Below are 14,051 nucleotides of genomic sequence, written 5' to 3'. Positions count from 1 at the left end.
TCTGAATGAGGGCTCTCTTGTTCTGACCTGCATACAGATGTGCCTGCCTGTGGTAGTTCCACCTCTCAAGTCTCTGTAAACACTTAGTTCCTTCCCTTTTGCCTCCTGCTTTCTCAACTCCTGAGTCACCATGCCTTGTCCCCAGTGACGCCATGGTGGCTGGAGGGCAGGGCTGCTCTTCATACTCAGATTGCTTCAGCACAGACCTAAGAGCTCACAATCTCAGAATGCCCCAGCCTGTGGGAGGTCTTAGGAAAGCCCAGGGCAGAGTGGATGCCTCAGGGGTGGGCCTGCCTCACAGGAGATGCTGTGACCAAAAAAGGGCGACACTCCCCGCTTACCTCAGAGAGCACTGTCACTGGGCAGATGGCTGCATCCTCCTGCTTCTCCTCCTGCTGGGCAGTGACCTCAAGGCAGCAGGTGGTGCCCTCGGCAGGTTGTCCTGCAGGAAGTACTGGGAGGAGACACCAACCAGAGGAGGTCAGCAGGTGTGGGGACCCTTGGGCAGGGCAAGGGTGGCCTCTTTGCAACCCATGGGGCCACCGCACACCTGCATCGTACTGTGACTCCATGACAGCCTCTGTTCCTATCCTCCCTTCTCACCAGCTCAGCTCCCCTCACAGCACGTGCCTGAGTGCCTGCACCTGGATGGGCCCAGGATGGCTCATCCTCCAAGGGTCACAGGGCACCAGTGTCCTCACTGCTGAGACCACTCCTTCCGTTTCCGAGGGCGGCTGAGGGCCCCAGCCCCTCCTGTGAGGCAGCTGACTGACACCTCCTCCTTAGAGTCAAAGCCCCTGTTTCCGGCCTCCAAGCCCTCCACCGCGCCTATTCAGGCACCTCTTCCTTCCTCCTTCTCTCCTCCCACCTCGTGGAAGGTGAGACTGTCCCCGGACCCACAACATGCAGCCATCTTGAAGTGAACGTCACCAAGGCTCCTCCACCTAAGGAAACAACAGCTCCACCCAGGCCGAGGACGCCTCTAACCACGGCTCCTTCATTCCAACCTTCCTCACATGACCCCACATGGTCCACAGGCTTCCACAATGCTAATCCACCCCCACCATCAAGGTGGGCAACAAGATGACTTAGGCTGGCCCACTGGGCCATCCCTTTCTCTTGGCCACAGTGATTAGATCTGGGATGAACACAGCCTATGGCCAGATGATTGGAGCCAACAAGGCTTTAGCTGGAACATTTGGGAAAGAGAAATCCCATGCAGGCAGACAGCCTGCCCATGAGTGAAGCCAGTGGAGAGCAGAAGAGGTAAGAATGAGACACAGAACAAGTCTGGAGGACACTACTGGAGCTCCTGGGTCCAGCCCTGCCTGATGCTCGAGCACCATGGAACTTTTTCAATAAATTCTCCTTCTCCCATGAGCCATTCTGTGCAAGGCTTTGCAGCAGTCACATCCAAGAGTCCCAGCTAACACACTGATCACATAATGTGAGATTCTCAGGGTTCTCTGGAAAGCCTCTTCCCACTGTCTTCTGTGGCACTAATTTATTTCATTCACCCCTGAGGTTAAACAAAGGGTGAATTCACTGACTTTCACCTCATTAACCCTACAACTGTCTCCTTGGCACCTAACTAACTAGTTTCCTACTGCTGCTATAGTGAATTGTCACAATGCCAGCGGCTCAGATTAATGCAAATGTATTACCTTATGGTTCTGGAGATAAGTCTGGTTTGTGCCTCACTGGGCTAAAATGAAGGTGTTAGCATGGCTGTGTTCCTTTTGGAGGCTCCAAGGGAGAATCCATTCCTTGCCTTTTCCAGCTTCTAGAGGCCGCCCCAAACACTTGGCTTATGGCTTCTTCCTCTATCAGCTGCTTCTATCATTACATCTCCTCTGACCCTCCAACCTCCCTCTCCTAAGGGCCCCTGTGGTTATGTTAGATCCACTCAAATAATCCAGTGCATCTCTCCCTCTCAAGATCCTTAAGTTAATTGTTTCTGCAAAGTTCCCTTTGTCATGTGAGGCAACTTATTCACAGGGTCCAGGAGGCAGGACATGGACACCTTTGGGGCAATTATTCTGCCAAGTACAGCACCCCAGACTTGGTGCATCTGACACAACTCATGCAAGTGCCTGCCCTGCTGCCTCGGATACCTGCATCTCCAGGATGCCCTGGCCTCTTAGAATCCCACCATCCCCCTGCAGGATACCTTCCCCTTCCCCGCAATCACAAACATCAACCAGTCAGTCATTTGCTCACATCAGAAACCTCTTCTGGGCACCTGTGAATGTGGAAAATGGAGGTGAGCAATGCAGAAGCACGCACACTCTGTGAAACTCAGCCTGATGAAGAAACCGAGTCTTGGAGTCTTACTTCCAAATACACACTCCACACGTGTACTCTCTCCCCAGTCGGCCATCACCATTGTTCCTATCCGAGACACCACCCATCAAAGGGCATGGCAATAGCTGCGGGTAGCCTGTGTGTCCAGCCTCACTCCCATCCTCTGTCCACCATCCACCACCCATGCAGCCTGGTGGATTTTTTTTTTTTTTTTTTTTTTTTGTTGAGACGGAGTCTCGCTCTGTCGCCCAGGCTGGAGTGCAGTGGCGCGATCTCGGCTCACTGCAAGCTCCGCCTCCCGGGTTCACGCCATTCTCCTGCCTCAGCCTCCCAAGTAGCTGGGACTACAGGCGCCCACAACCGCGCCCGGCTAATTTTTTGTATTTTTAGTAGAGACGGGGTTTCACCGTGGTCTCGATCTCCTGACCTTGTGATCCGCCCGCCTCGGCCTCCCAAAGTGCTGGGATTACAGGCGTGAGCCACCGCGCCCGGCTAGCCTGGTGGATCTCTAAAGGTCAAATCCAGTGGTGCCACCAGTTTCTGGAACACAGGGATCGAACCCTACTGTTTTAGAAGAACATTTTGCTTTGCTTTAGGACTAAAGTCCCCACTGGCTGTGCCAGCTCCACCCTCTGCTCGCTTCCATCACAGACATACCCGATTTTTCTGAGTTTTGCATTTACTGTGATCCCTTCCATCTTGGTCCTTACAGGCAGTGCTTCCCTCTACATGGCACATCTTTCCTACCCCCTTTCTTTACCCTGGCCAAGTTCCACTCCACACCAGGTGTCAGCTGCAGACCTTCATGAACCTTACCATCACCTCGAGCTCCTCGCAGCCCCAGCATTTTTCTATGCATTCTCATTTGTCAAATCCCTGTCTCTCCTGCTACTGCAGGCTCCGTGAGCTCAGTAGTCCCATCTATCTTATCAAGTGCTATAGGGTTTATGGTGCAGCAGGGATGCCAGAGGGATGAAAATGAAGCACTTCATCTGTGTGCATCCATCAGAAGCCCACGAAGGGCTAAAGAATGCAGGGGTTTCAGTGGCTCTGACTCAGGAACACGTGGGGAACGTGGATGTCCTCAGTCTGTATGGAGTGGGCACAATCCTTCCCACGACCTTCCCAGGAAGCCTGGAGTTCTTATCTCCCCTACAGGGTCCTCCAAGACACCCTCATTAAGCTGTCCCTCTACCCACCCTTCCACTTACCTTCCTCCTCAGATATCCAGGTCACACCCTCTACCAGGGCCACCACCTCTTGGCAGTTCTCTGGGTGCTGCGATTCCACCCATGTCCGTAGCTTCACAGGCAGTGCACCTAGGAACTGCTCTAGCACCAGCAGCTCCAGGATCTGCTCCTTGGAGCGTGCCTCAGGCTGCAGCCACTGGTGACACAGCTGTCGGAGCTGGTCCAGGGCCTCCCGGGGACCTGTCATGTCCTTATAACGGAACTGCCGGAACCTCTGGCGAGCGGCCTCAGGGTCACCTGGATGCTTGCCCTGCTGTTGGACCTCCTCACTGGGGGCATCTGGGCTCAGGCTTCCATCTTCAGCATATAGGGCCTGGATCTGGGCATTCCGGGGACCAGCCACCTCCTGGTTCAGTGTGAGGACCTCAACAACCTCAATGTTCATCAGGGGACTCTCAGCAGGAAGAGGATCCAATTTAGGGTCCAGCTGGAGCTCAGAATACTCTGTAAGTCAAAAGCAGAGCAAGATAAATGAGAATAAGCACATGAAAAGATGCTCAACATCATTATTCACTAGGAAAATACAAGTCAAAACCACAGTGGAATATACTTCACACCCACTGGGATGGCTGTTACCAAAGATGATGGTAACAGGAGAGGATGTGGAAAAACTGGAATACTCATACACTGTTGGTGGGAATATAAAATGCTGTACCGCTCTGCGAAACAGGTTAGCAAATCCTCAGAAGTTAAACACATAGTTATCCATGACCCAGAGATTCCCCCCAAGTATATATAGCTAAGAAAATTGAAAGCATATGCCCCCAAAAACTTCTATAAGAATGTTCACTGAAGTGTTATCCATAATAGCCAAAAAGTACAAATAATCCATTGTCTATCAACTGAGGAATGTATAAACAAATTGTGATCTATTCATACAATGAAATATTGGCAATCAAAAGGAATGAAGTACTACTAATATATGCCACAACACAGGTGAACCTTGAAAACATCATGCTAAGTAAAATAAGCCAGACAAAAAAGGCAACATATAATATGAAATGTCCAGAATATACAAATCCAAAGACAGACAAGTAGATTAGTAATTGTTAGGAAATGGAGAAATTGAGAGGATTGGTGGGAGACTGCTAATGGGTATGGGGTTTCTTTCTTGGGTGAAGAAAATGTTCTGGAATTAGATAGCAGTGAAAACTGTACAACCTTGTGAATATATTTAAAAACACTGAACTGTACACTTTACAAGAATGAACTTTACAATGTGTGAATTATATCTCCATATAGCTGTTATAGGGAAAAGAACAAAAGGCAATGAGGGTTGAGAAGGGATCTGTGACACTGTACATGTATCCACAGTCACAGGAAAAATAACCTTCTCCAACCTCCACTGGGGACAAGAACGAGGATATCTGGGAAAGGTAGGGGCTCTGGGTCCTGGCACAGAGTCCACAAGAGCACACTGCTAAACTGAACACCAGGACGGTCCTGAAATGCTGAGGAGGCAGCACAAAACAACAGGAAACAAGAAAGCCCACTAAAACTCCCCTCCAAAATGCTAATTCTAAATAATCTGGCCAGCAGAGTGGCTCACACCTATGATCCCTGCACTTTGGGAGGCCGAGGTAGGAGATTCGCTTCACGCCAGGAGCTTGAGACCAGCCTGGGTAACATAGTAAGACCCTGTCTCTAAAAAAGTTTAAATTAGTCGGGTGTGATGGCATACACCTGTGGTCTTAGCTACTTGGGAGCCCGAGGCAGGAGGGCTGCTTGGGCCCAAGAATTTGATTTTACAGTTATCTATGATTGCACCACTGCACTCCAGCCTTGGTTACCAAGCCTGACATTGTCCCTAACAAATGAAGCCTTAAAAACAAATATAAAAGCATAAATAACTACAGATTATGACTTACTTCTGATATTTGTAGTGTTTAGTGGCAACGACAAGAACAAACCTGCAATTTCACCCTTGCTGTTGTGAGTATAAATGGTTAGTACAATTTTACCAGGAAGTAGCTCAGCATGAACTAGCAAAGCCACAGCAAGGAACCACAAATACTTTCACTGGATGAATCTACTGGAGCTATTCGTAGATGAAGATAGGTATAGAGGCACCAAGGGAATGAATAAAAACACCACAGCCAAACCAAATATAGCTAACACAGCACTGACCCACAACCTCGCAACAAGCACAGGTCAGGACTTAGATGACTGCCAGTATACCCTTTTATTGCTCCCCGCCAAGCCAATAGGGTTCTCCACTCAGAACCCTCCCTTATAAATGCACGTCTTCTCACTCCCTACCTGCCTTTGACCCTCTCTACAGAACACAAGGGACCATGGCTGGCTCCCTACTATACCTGGCTCTGAGTCAACCTCTGCGTGTGCTCATCTGGACGGCCTAGGTCTTTATTTCCACAACATACAATTCCTGCCCCGCGCGGTGTGTGTTAGGACAAAGCTGGAAGAACAGGTAGTGTTGTAACACAGTTTAAGAAAATTGTTAAAAACTCCCTTGTAAGCAGTAAAACCTGCACTAGTTTTAGCGGGATTACTACAACGCAGAAAAGCGGTCGCAGGGCATAAAATTACTAGTGTGCAACAGCTGCAGCTACGTTAAAAATAAAAAAGCTCCAGCGGAAGCATCTTTCAGAGCCCGGTGGCCGCCTGCACAAGACCCTCCTCGGCCCTGGTCTCCGTCATCGCGCACTCAGGAATTCGAAGCCACAACCATAAGCTGACCCTTTCGCCCAAATCACCGTCCACACAAGACTCGCTCTCTCTGCCAGCGAAATGGGTCGACGCCTCTAACCCCGCCTCCCGGACCCGGAAAAGCGCCCAGAACTACGTCACCCGCGGGCACTACAGCTCCCAGCAGCCTCTGAGACACGGGCTTCCGGTACCGTTCTCCCCACTACCGGCTGACAGGGACACGTCCTGGGCCTACATGGGGCAACGGGGCAGCGCGGCAGGAGCTTCCACGCCTGCCTCACTTGAAAGTATTTCGCCGGACTTCGCGGGCTGGGGGAGACCTTCCGCTGAGGCCACAGCAGGCGGCTCCCAACCCCTTCCCTCTCCCGTTTCTCGAGTACAAGCCCTGGTCTGTCTGGGCTTCCTGTCTGCGCGCTGCACAGGTTTGACTGGAGGTGCCCACTGCTGGCACGGGCCCAGGTAGTCAGCTCCGCGCTGGGATCCGCCCAGAGCCAGCGGCCGCGCCGCCTCCTTGCAGCCCACGCCGTCCTTCCAGCGAGGTGGCGCAGTTGTAGAGCAGGACCTGAGCCACGCTTTTAATTCTTGACCATTCCTAGTCTACGCTTGAAGTGATTTTTCTTCTTGATAAGATTAATCAGACACACTTGAGCACCTATTTCCAACCTCTTCCCCCAAATAAGCTTTTGAGGTATTTTCATTTTGGGGGCTTGCCCGCTCCCGCTTATTTATAACTGCTGTGATCTATATTTAATTCCCTTTCTGTTTCTTAGGACTTCTGGGGACTTATTTCGCCCCAAATAACTTTTCTTCATTTGAGGGCATACTTCATTTATTTTCTCTCAATTACAGCGTTTTTTTGTTTTGTTTTGTTTTTTGAGACGGAGCTTCACTCCTAATCGCCCAGGCTGGAGTGCAGTGGCGCGATCTCGGCTCACTGCAACCTCCGCCTCCCTGATTCAAGCAATTCTGTCAGCCTCCCGAGCAGCTGGGATTACAGGTGCCCGCCGCCATGCCCAGCTAATTTTTGTATTTTTAGTAGAGACGGGGTTTCGCCATGTTGGCCAGACTGGTCTCGAACTCCTGACCTTAGGTGATCCGCCCATCTCGGCCTGCCAAAGTGCTGGGATTACAGGTGTGAGCCACCGCATACCCCAATTACAGCTCTTAAAGCTTGACTTTTTCCTGAGAAGCAGCTGGGGATAAGATTTACTGGCGGCCCAGCAGCACTGGACTAAATGCCTAGGACATGGGATATGCACCAACTGAATCTTTACTTCCTAGGGGGGGTCAGTGGCAGACCAGCACTGGGCCGCCAGCACTATTTTAGGTAATCATGCATGACACTTAAAAAATCTTAACATGTTACTTCATAAATTTCTAAAATTTTCTTTCTGTATTCCTTAATTGAGGGATTTTAGTGCCTTAGCCCCTAGGAAAACTGTTGGATTCTTCTACTCCACCCTCCCCCCCCCGACTTCTTTTTTTTTTTTTTTTTTTTTTTTTGAGACAGAGTCTTGCTCTGTTGCCCAGGCTGGACTGCAGTGGCCGGATCTCAGCTCACTGCAAGCTCCGCCTCCCGGGTTCACGCCATTCTCCTGCCTCAGCCTCCCGAGTAGCTGGGACTACAGGCGCCCGCCACCTCGCCCGGCTAGATTTTTGTATTTTTTAGTAGAGACGGGGTTTCACCGTGTTAGCCAGGATGGTCTCGATCTCCTGACCTCGTGATCCGCCCGCCTCGGCCTCCCAAAGTGCTGGGATTACAGGCTTGAGCCACCGCGCCCGGCCCCCGACTTCTAATGTACTTACTTCTGCTTTAATCTTGATCATCAACCCATGAGGCACCACACTCTGTTCTGTACACAGTTATCATAAAGCACCTTTTGCATGCTATGGAACCAAGGACACCACAGTGAACAAGACAGGCCACGAACCCAGAAACTGGTGGGGAAGTGATGGACTCATTCTGTGCACCTCAGTCCTCCACATCTCAACCCAGACTATCCCAAGACCTTTAGGACAATCCTTACCACTGTCTATTCCAGGAAATTAGCTGCTCCACTTCATGGAGAAGAAAATGGAAGCTCTTAAGTTCACCAGCAGGCAGAGGTGGAACTGGATTCTCATTCCACCCATCTCATTCCACAGACATGACTGACCCAACCCACTCACGTAGAGCTGCATGATCCCTATCAGCTGGAACTCCAAATGGCTTTGAGCGCGGCAGCTGAATGAGCCCGTAGCAACGCAGTCCCCTCACCTACAACTGTCTAATGGGTTATGAAACAAATTCACTGAGGCTCAGAGCAAGGGGTTTAATCAAGAGATTAACTTCTTGAGCCTGAGTTTCTTCAGCCGAAGTGATTAGATACTGTCCAGGCACAGCATGTGGTAAGGGCTGAGGGGAGCTGCTACTTTCTCTCTCTTGACACTATTTTCTTCTCTCAGGATATTTCTACCTCTCTGCTGCTTCCCTTGCACGGTGACAAACAGGCCTTAGGCAGCTGTCTTCCTCACAGTGCTGTTTCCCAGTGAATGCTGATTAGCCAGGTATACTAGTCCAAAAGACAACAAAAAGCAATGATCTTTTCAGCAGCTTGTTGTGGGGGAAGAGTCAGAAGAGTACTTACCCTCAGCTCCCCTAATCCCTGGGCACGGTACTCCATCACTTTTCCTCCTTGTCCGGAAAGCTCTCAGCTTTCCTGTTCTCTCTCATCATTCCCTCAGTGCCACTAAGCTCCCTGTTGGATTACCTTCTGCGTCTGTCTCCTCCAGTGGACCACTGAGGCTGCCAACTGGGACTTGTGGATCTCACACCCCGAAGTAGAGCCTAGAGGAGGATCTGCCAAAGGCTGCTGCTGATCTTGACATCACTCAGTTTTCGAATCAATGACAGTACCACCATTTCATGAAGGCTGCCCACAGTCACAGGAAGCAAATGTACAACCCATACACAAAAGAAATACGCCTGGCACGGTGGCTCACGCCTGTAATCCCAGCACTTTGGGAGGCCGAGGCCGACAGACCACAAGGTCAGGAGTTTGAGACCAGCCTAGCCAACATGGTGAAACCCCATCTCTACTAAAAACACAAAAATTAGCCAGGCGTGGTGGTGTGCGCCTGTAGTCCTAGCTACTCGGGAGGCTGAGGCGGGAGAATCGCTTAAACCTGGGAGGCTGAGGTTGCAGTGAGCCAAGATTGTGCCACTGCATTCCAGCCTGGGTGACAGTGCAAAACTCCATCTCAGAAAGCAAAAAAAAAAAAAATAATAATAATAATAAAGAAATTCATGTTGGGATAGGCTAGGAACCCTGCCCAGGGTTGCAGAGTGGATGATATGGTTTGATTCTGTGTCCCTACCAAATCTCAGGTTGAAAAGTGATGCCGTGTTGGAGGTGGGGCCTGATGAACCATCAAGAATGGCTTAGCACCATCCTTCTGGTGATAAGTTAATTCACACGAGATCTGGTTGTTTAAAAAAGTGTGGCTGGGCAGAGTGGCTAACGCCTGTAATCTCAGCACCTTGGGAGGCTGAGGTAGGTGGATTGCTTGAGCCCAGGAATTCTAGACCAGCCTGGGCAACATGGCAAAACCCCATCTCTACAAAAAATTAGCCAGGTGTAGCAGCATGCGCCTGTAGTCCTGGCTACTCAGGAGGCTGAGGTGAGAGAATCGCTTGAGCCCAGGAAGTCGAGGCTGCAGTGGGTCATGATCGTACCACTGCCTAGGTGAAAGTGAGACCCTGTCGGCCGGGCGTGGTGGCTCAAGCCTGTAATCCCAGCACTTTGGGAGGCCGAGACAGGTGGATCACGAGGTCAGGAGATCGAGACCATCCTGGCTAACACGGTGAAACCCTGTCTCTACTAAAAATACAAAAAACTAGCCGGGCGAGGTGGCGGCGCCTGTAGTCCCAGCTACTCGGGAGGCTGAGGCAGGAGAATGGCGTAAACCCGGGAGGCGGAGCTTGCAGTGAGCTGAGATCTGGCCACTGCACTCCAGCTCGGGCGACAGAGCCAGACTCCGTCTCAAAAAAAAAAAAAAAAAAAAAAAAAAGAAAGTGAGACCCTGTCTAAAAAAAAAAAAAAAAGTGTGTGGCACCTTCTTCCTCTCTCTGGCTCCTGCTTTTGCCATGATGTGCCTGTTCCCTGCCTTCCACCATAAGTAAAAAGCTCCCTGAGACCTCCCCAGAAGCCAACCAGATGCCAGTGCCACCCTTGTACAGCCTGCAGAACTGTGGGTCAATTAAACCTCTCATCTTCATAAATAACCCAGTCTCAGGTAATTATAGCAATGTAAGAACGGCCTAACATAGTGGGCAACAAAGGAGTTGGGTTCCAAACCCTGTTATTTCATGCCCTTGACACTACAGGGGTCTCCCACAGCCAGCATCTTACTTTTCCTAGAATAAGGCCTTTCATCCAGAGATCCACATGTGCACCACCCTCCTGCCTGGTATAGTCTTCCCCAACATCTTCACCTGGTTCGCCTTTCCCATTCAGCTCTGAGCTCAAATGTCACCTCCTCAGAACCATCTTCCTGCTTAGTTCTAAACTACCGCTGTCCACCCATATCTCGCTTGTCCCCCAGCAACATATCCCATTGTTTCCTTCTCTTTCCAACAGATTACCATCCCAAATATCTGATTAATTTATCATGTCTGTCACCCTATCTAGAGCAGTGCTGTCCAATGGAACTTTCTATAAATGAGATGTTCTAATCTGTACTGTCCAACATAGTAGCATTAGCTGCAGGGCCAATGAGCAGTTGAAAGGTGCCCAGTGCGACTGAGGTAATGAATGGGCAAGCTCATTTCTGTTGATTCAGTCAGCCATGGAATGGATGTAGGCCCAATGAAAGCAGGTGTAAGACCTGCCCCACTCGTCACTGTGATCCAGTCCTGGAACAGTACCTGGAATCCTGGCAAGTGCTCAAGTAATATTTGTTGATTCAACATAGCTTCTTTGTAACATGAGAGCACACATAGTTTGCACCCCACTTGCTTCTTTTCAGCCAAGCCCATGTCAGGGACTTGTATTTCTGGTCCCATGGTAAAATGGCTCCAGCAGCATTTCTCCAGAGGTTGATGGCTAGAATGACTTCAGGACACTACTGCTGAAACACATCAGTACTTCTAGCCTTTTTAAGCCCTCAAAGTAAGTTAATACTTCTATTTATCAAGTATTCCACACTCCAGCACTTATGACTTTCTTCAAATAGGTCCTGCTCATCTTTAATAATTTATTCTTTGGTGTAACTTTTTAAAGGTTTTAATATCTTTTGTATATCCAGGTCAAATTTGATATTCCTGGTGTAAACCAAAGCTTGTTCTTTCTTTTTGAGATGGAATCTCACTCCTTAGCCCAGGCTGGAGTGCAGTGGTGCGATCTCTGCTCACTGCAACATCCGACTCCCGGGTTCACGCCATTCTCATGCCTCAGCCTCCTGAATTACAGGTGCATGCCACCACGCCCAGCTAATTTTTTGTAGTTTTAGTAGAGACGGGGTTTCACCATGTTGGCCAAGCTGGTCTTGAACTGCTGGCCTCAAGTGATCCATTCATCTTGGCCTCCCAAAGTATTGGGATTGAGCCACCCCAGTACACGTGTGAGCCACCATACCTGGCCAAGCCAAGCTATTATTATAAATTTATTTTGTAATGTCATTTTGCTGAATCTTTCTTTTTTTTTTTTTTGAGACAGAGTCTTGCTCTGTCGCCCAGGCTGAAGTGTAATGGTGCAATCTCGGTTCACTGCAACCTCTGCCTCCCGGGTTCAAGCAATTCTCCTGCCTCACCTTCCCAAGTAGCTGGGATTACAGGCGCCCTCCACCACACCTGGCTATTTTTTGTAGTTTTAGTAGAGACAGGCTTTCGACATGTTTGCCAGGCTGGTCTCAAACTCCTGACCTCAGGTGATCCACCTGCCTCGGCCTCCCAAAGTGCTGAGATTACAGGCCTGAGCCATCGTGCCCGACCAAATAGTATCATTTTAATAGTATTTCAGAGGTGTGCACCCTGGCATGCACGGCTAATTTTTAAATTTTTTGTAGAGCCCAGGAATTGCTATGCTGCCCAGGATGGTCTCCAATTCCTGGCACCAGCAATTCTCCCACTTCAGCCTCCCAAGGTGTTGAGATTATAGGTGTGAGCCACTGCACCCAGCCCTGTCTTTAATGGGAAGTTAAAAAATCTCCACTGCTCAGGGCAGTACTCAGATGCAAGTAGTCAATTTGTTCTTTAAAAAAACAAAAAACAAAAACAAAAAAGAAAGTTAATTTTAATGTTTCTCCTAGGACTAATTTTGTCAACTCTATACTTTTCCAAAAATCTTTCCATGTTTTGTTTGTTCATTCCTACACTCAACAAATAATTACTGAGCACCTATACTGTGTCAGGAACTGGACCAGGAAGCAGTGACACAACAGGAAGGAGCTACCATTTCCATTCTCTGAGCACAGTTATGGGCAGCACCTCCAAAAATTAATATAAAATTCCAAAGAAGTCTCCACGTTTTTCCACTGATGATCAACTGACACACAACCATATTTGTGTGTTCGCACTTGACTGTGTATTTTTTTTTTTTTTGTGAGATGGAGTCTCGCTCTGTCGCCCGGGGTTGGAGTGCAGTGGCCAGATCTCAGCTCACTGCAAGCTCCGCCTCCCAGGTTCGCACCATTCTCCTGCCTCAGCCTGCCGAGTAGCTGGGACTACAGGCGCCCGCCACCTCGCCCGGCTAGTTTTTTGTATTTTTTAGTAGAGACGGGGTTTCACCGTGTTAGCCAGGATGGTCTTGATCTGCTGACCTCGTGATCCGCCCGTCTCGGCCTCCCAAAGTGCTGGGATTACAGGCTTGAGCCACCGCACCCGGCCAGTGTATTTTATTTTTAAATTTTTAAATTTAAATTTAAAATTTTTATCCTAATCCTCTCTGTACTGTTCCAATTTTAGTATAAGCCAAAGCAAGCACTTGAATGTAATTTTAATAGTTTATATATATTTATATATTAAAATGTCATATACTTTAAGTACACGCATACGGTTTCAAATCAGTCATAAAGAGGTTTCTCATTCTTTGTAACAGCTGTGCAAAGTACTGTAACTAAAAACTACATGTAAAATATCCGTACAGGCTCTTTTCCCCTATATAGGTTTACTGTTTGGTTATTTATTCTTTACTTACTCAAAGTCATTTTGGCATTTTGTCTACCCACAAAATAAGTTCTTGGAATATTATTTTCTTCTCTACTTCTGATTTATTATTATTCTTTTTTTATTCCCTTAAAGCCATTGTTCCTCTTTCTATAGGACTGTTGATGGTATTTTTCTTTCCCCAAAAAAATGTCTGCTTCAAACACTTGGTTCGTTTGTTTTCCTTCTTAATTACTAGTTAAGACATTTCAGGCTTTGAAGTTATCCCTGAGTACATGCCCTGAAACACAGGGAGAGTGGTCCCCAGATAAGAGGGTCACAATTTACATAAGTCTTAGAGATCAGATATGTGGGAGGTGGCACAGAATGTAAAGTGTTCTTCAATAAAAGATCACAAAGCATGAGATCACTCTGCTTCACTGAATTCCAGCCAAAACATGTTTGACAGCCACCCAACATTCCAGACTCAACCTAGTTGCCAAGAATGTGGGCTCTGCAAAGTTCTTTGTAGCACTCAAAGTGAAGATTTTCCTGGCTGGGCGCAGTGGCTCACGCCTGTAACCCCAGCACTTTGGGAAGCCAAGACGGGTGGATCACGAGGTCGAGACCATCCTGGCTAACATGGTGAAACCCCGTCTCTACTAAAAATACAAAAAAAAAAAATTAGCTGGGCGTGGTGGCGGGCG

The 14,051-nt window shown here is 48.7% G+C and overlaps 1 protein-coding gene across 20 annotated transcripts in view; it reads right to left on the bottom strand.

Moving 5' to 3' along the window:
• ZNF274 (zinc finger protein 274) overlaps positions 1 to 14,051 on the bottom strand; it is a 32,483-nt gene that overhangs the window by 3,188 nt on the left and 15,244 nt on the right. For 10 of the 20 annotated variants that reach the window (XM_074025024.1, XM_065536012.2, XM_074025026.1 and 7 more), the window contains one exon: positions 3,516 to 3,998. In XM_074025024.1, the coding sequence (XP_073881125.1) occupies positions 3,516 to 3,998 (483 nt within the window). Of the gene's footprint in view, positions 1 to 341; positions 2,495 to 2,801; positions 3,999 to 14,051 lie in introns of all 20 variants that reach the window. The other 10 variants (XM_005590583.5, XM_065536016.2, XM_065536011.2 and 7 more) reach the window with 2 other exon arrangements.

The sequence above is a fragment of the Macaca fascicularis genome, chromosome 19, assembly GCF_037993035.2.
Source record: "Macaca fascicularis isolate 582-1 chromosome 19, T2T-MFA8v1.1".
Taxonomy (NCBI): domain Eukaryota; kingdom Metazoa; phylum Chordata; class Mammalia; order Primates; family Cercopithecidae; genus Macaca; species Macaca fascicularis.
Note: the sequence above shows the minus strand (reverse complement) of the source record. Positions and strands in the feature narration are given on the sequence as shown.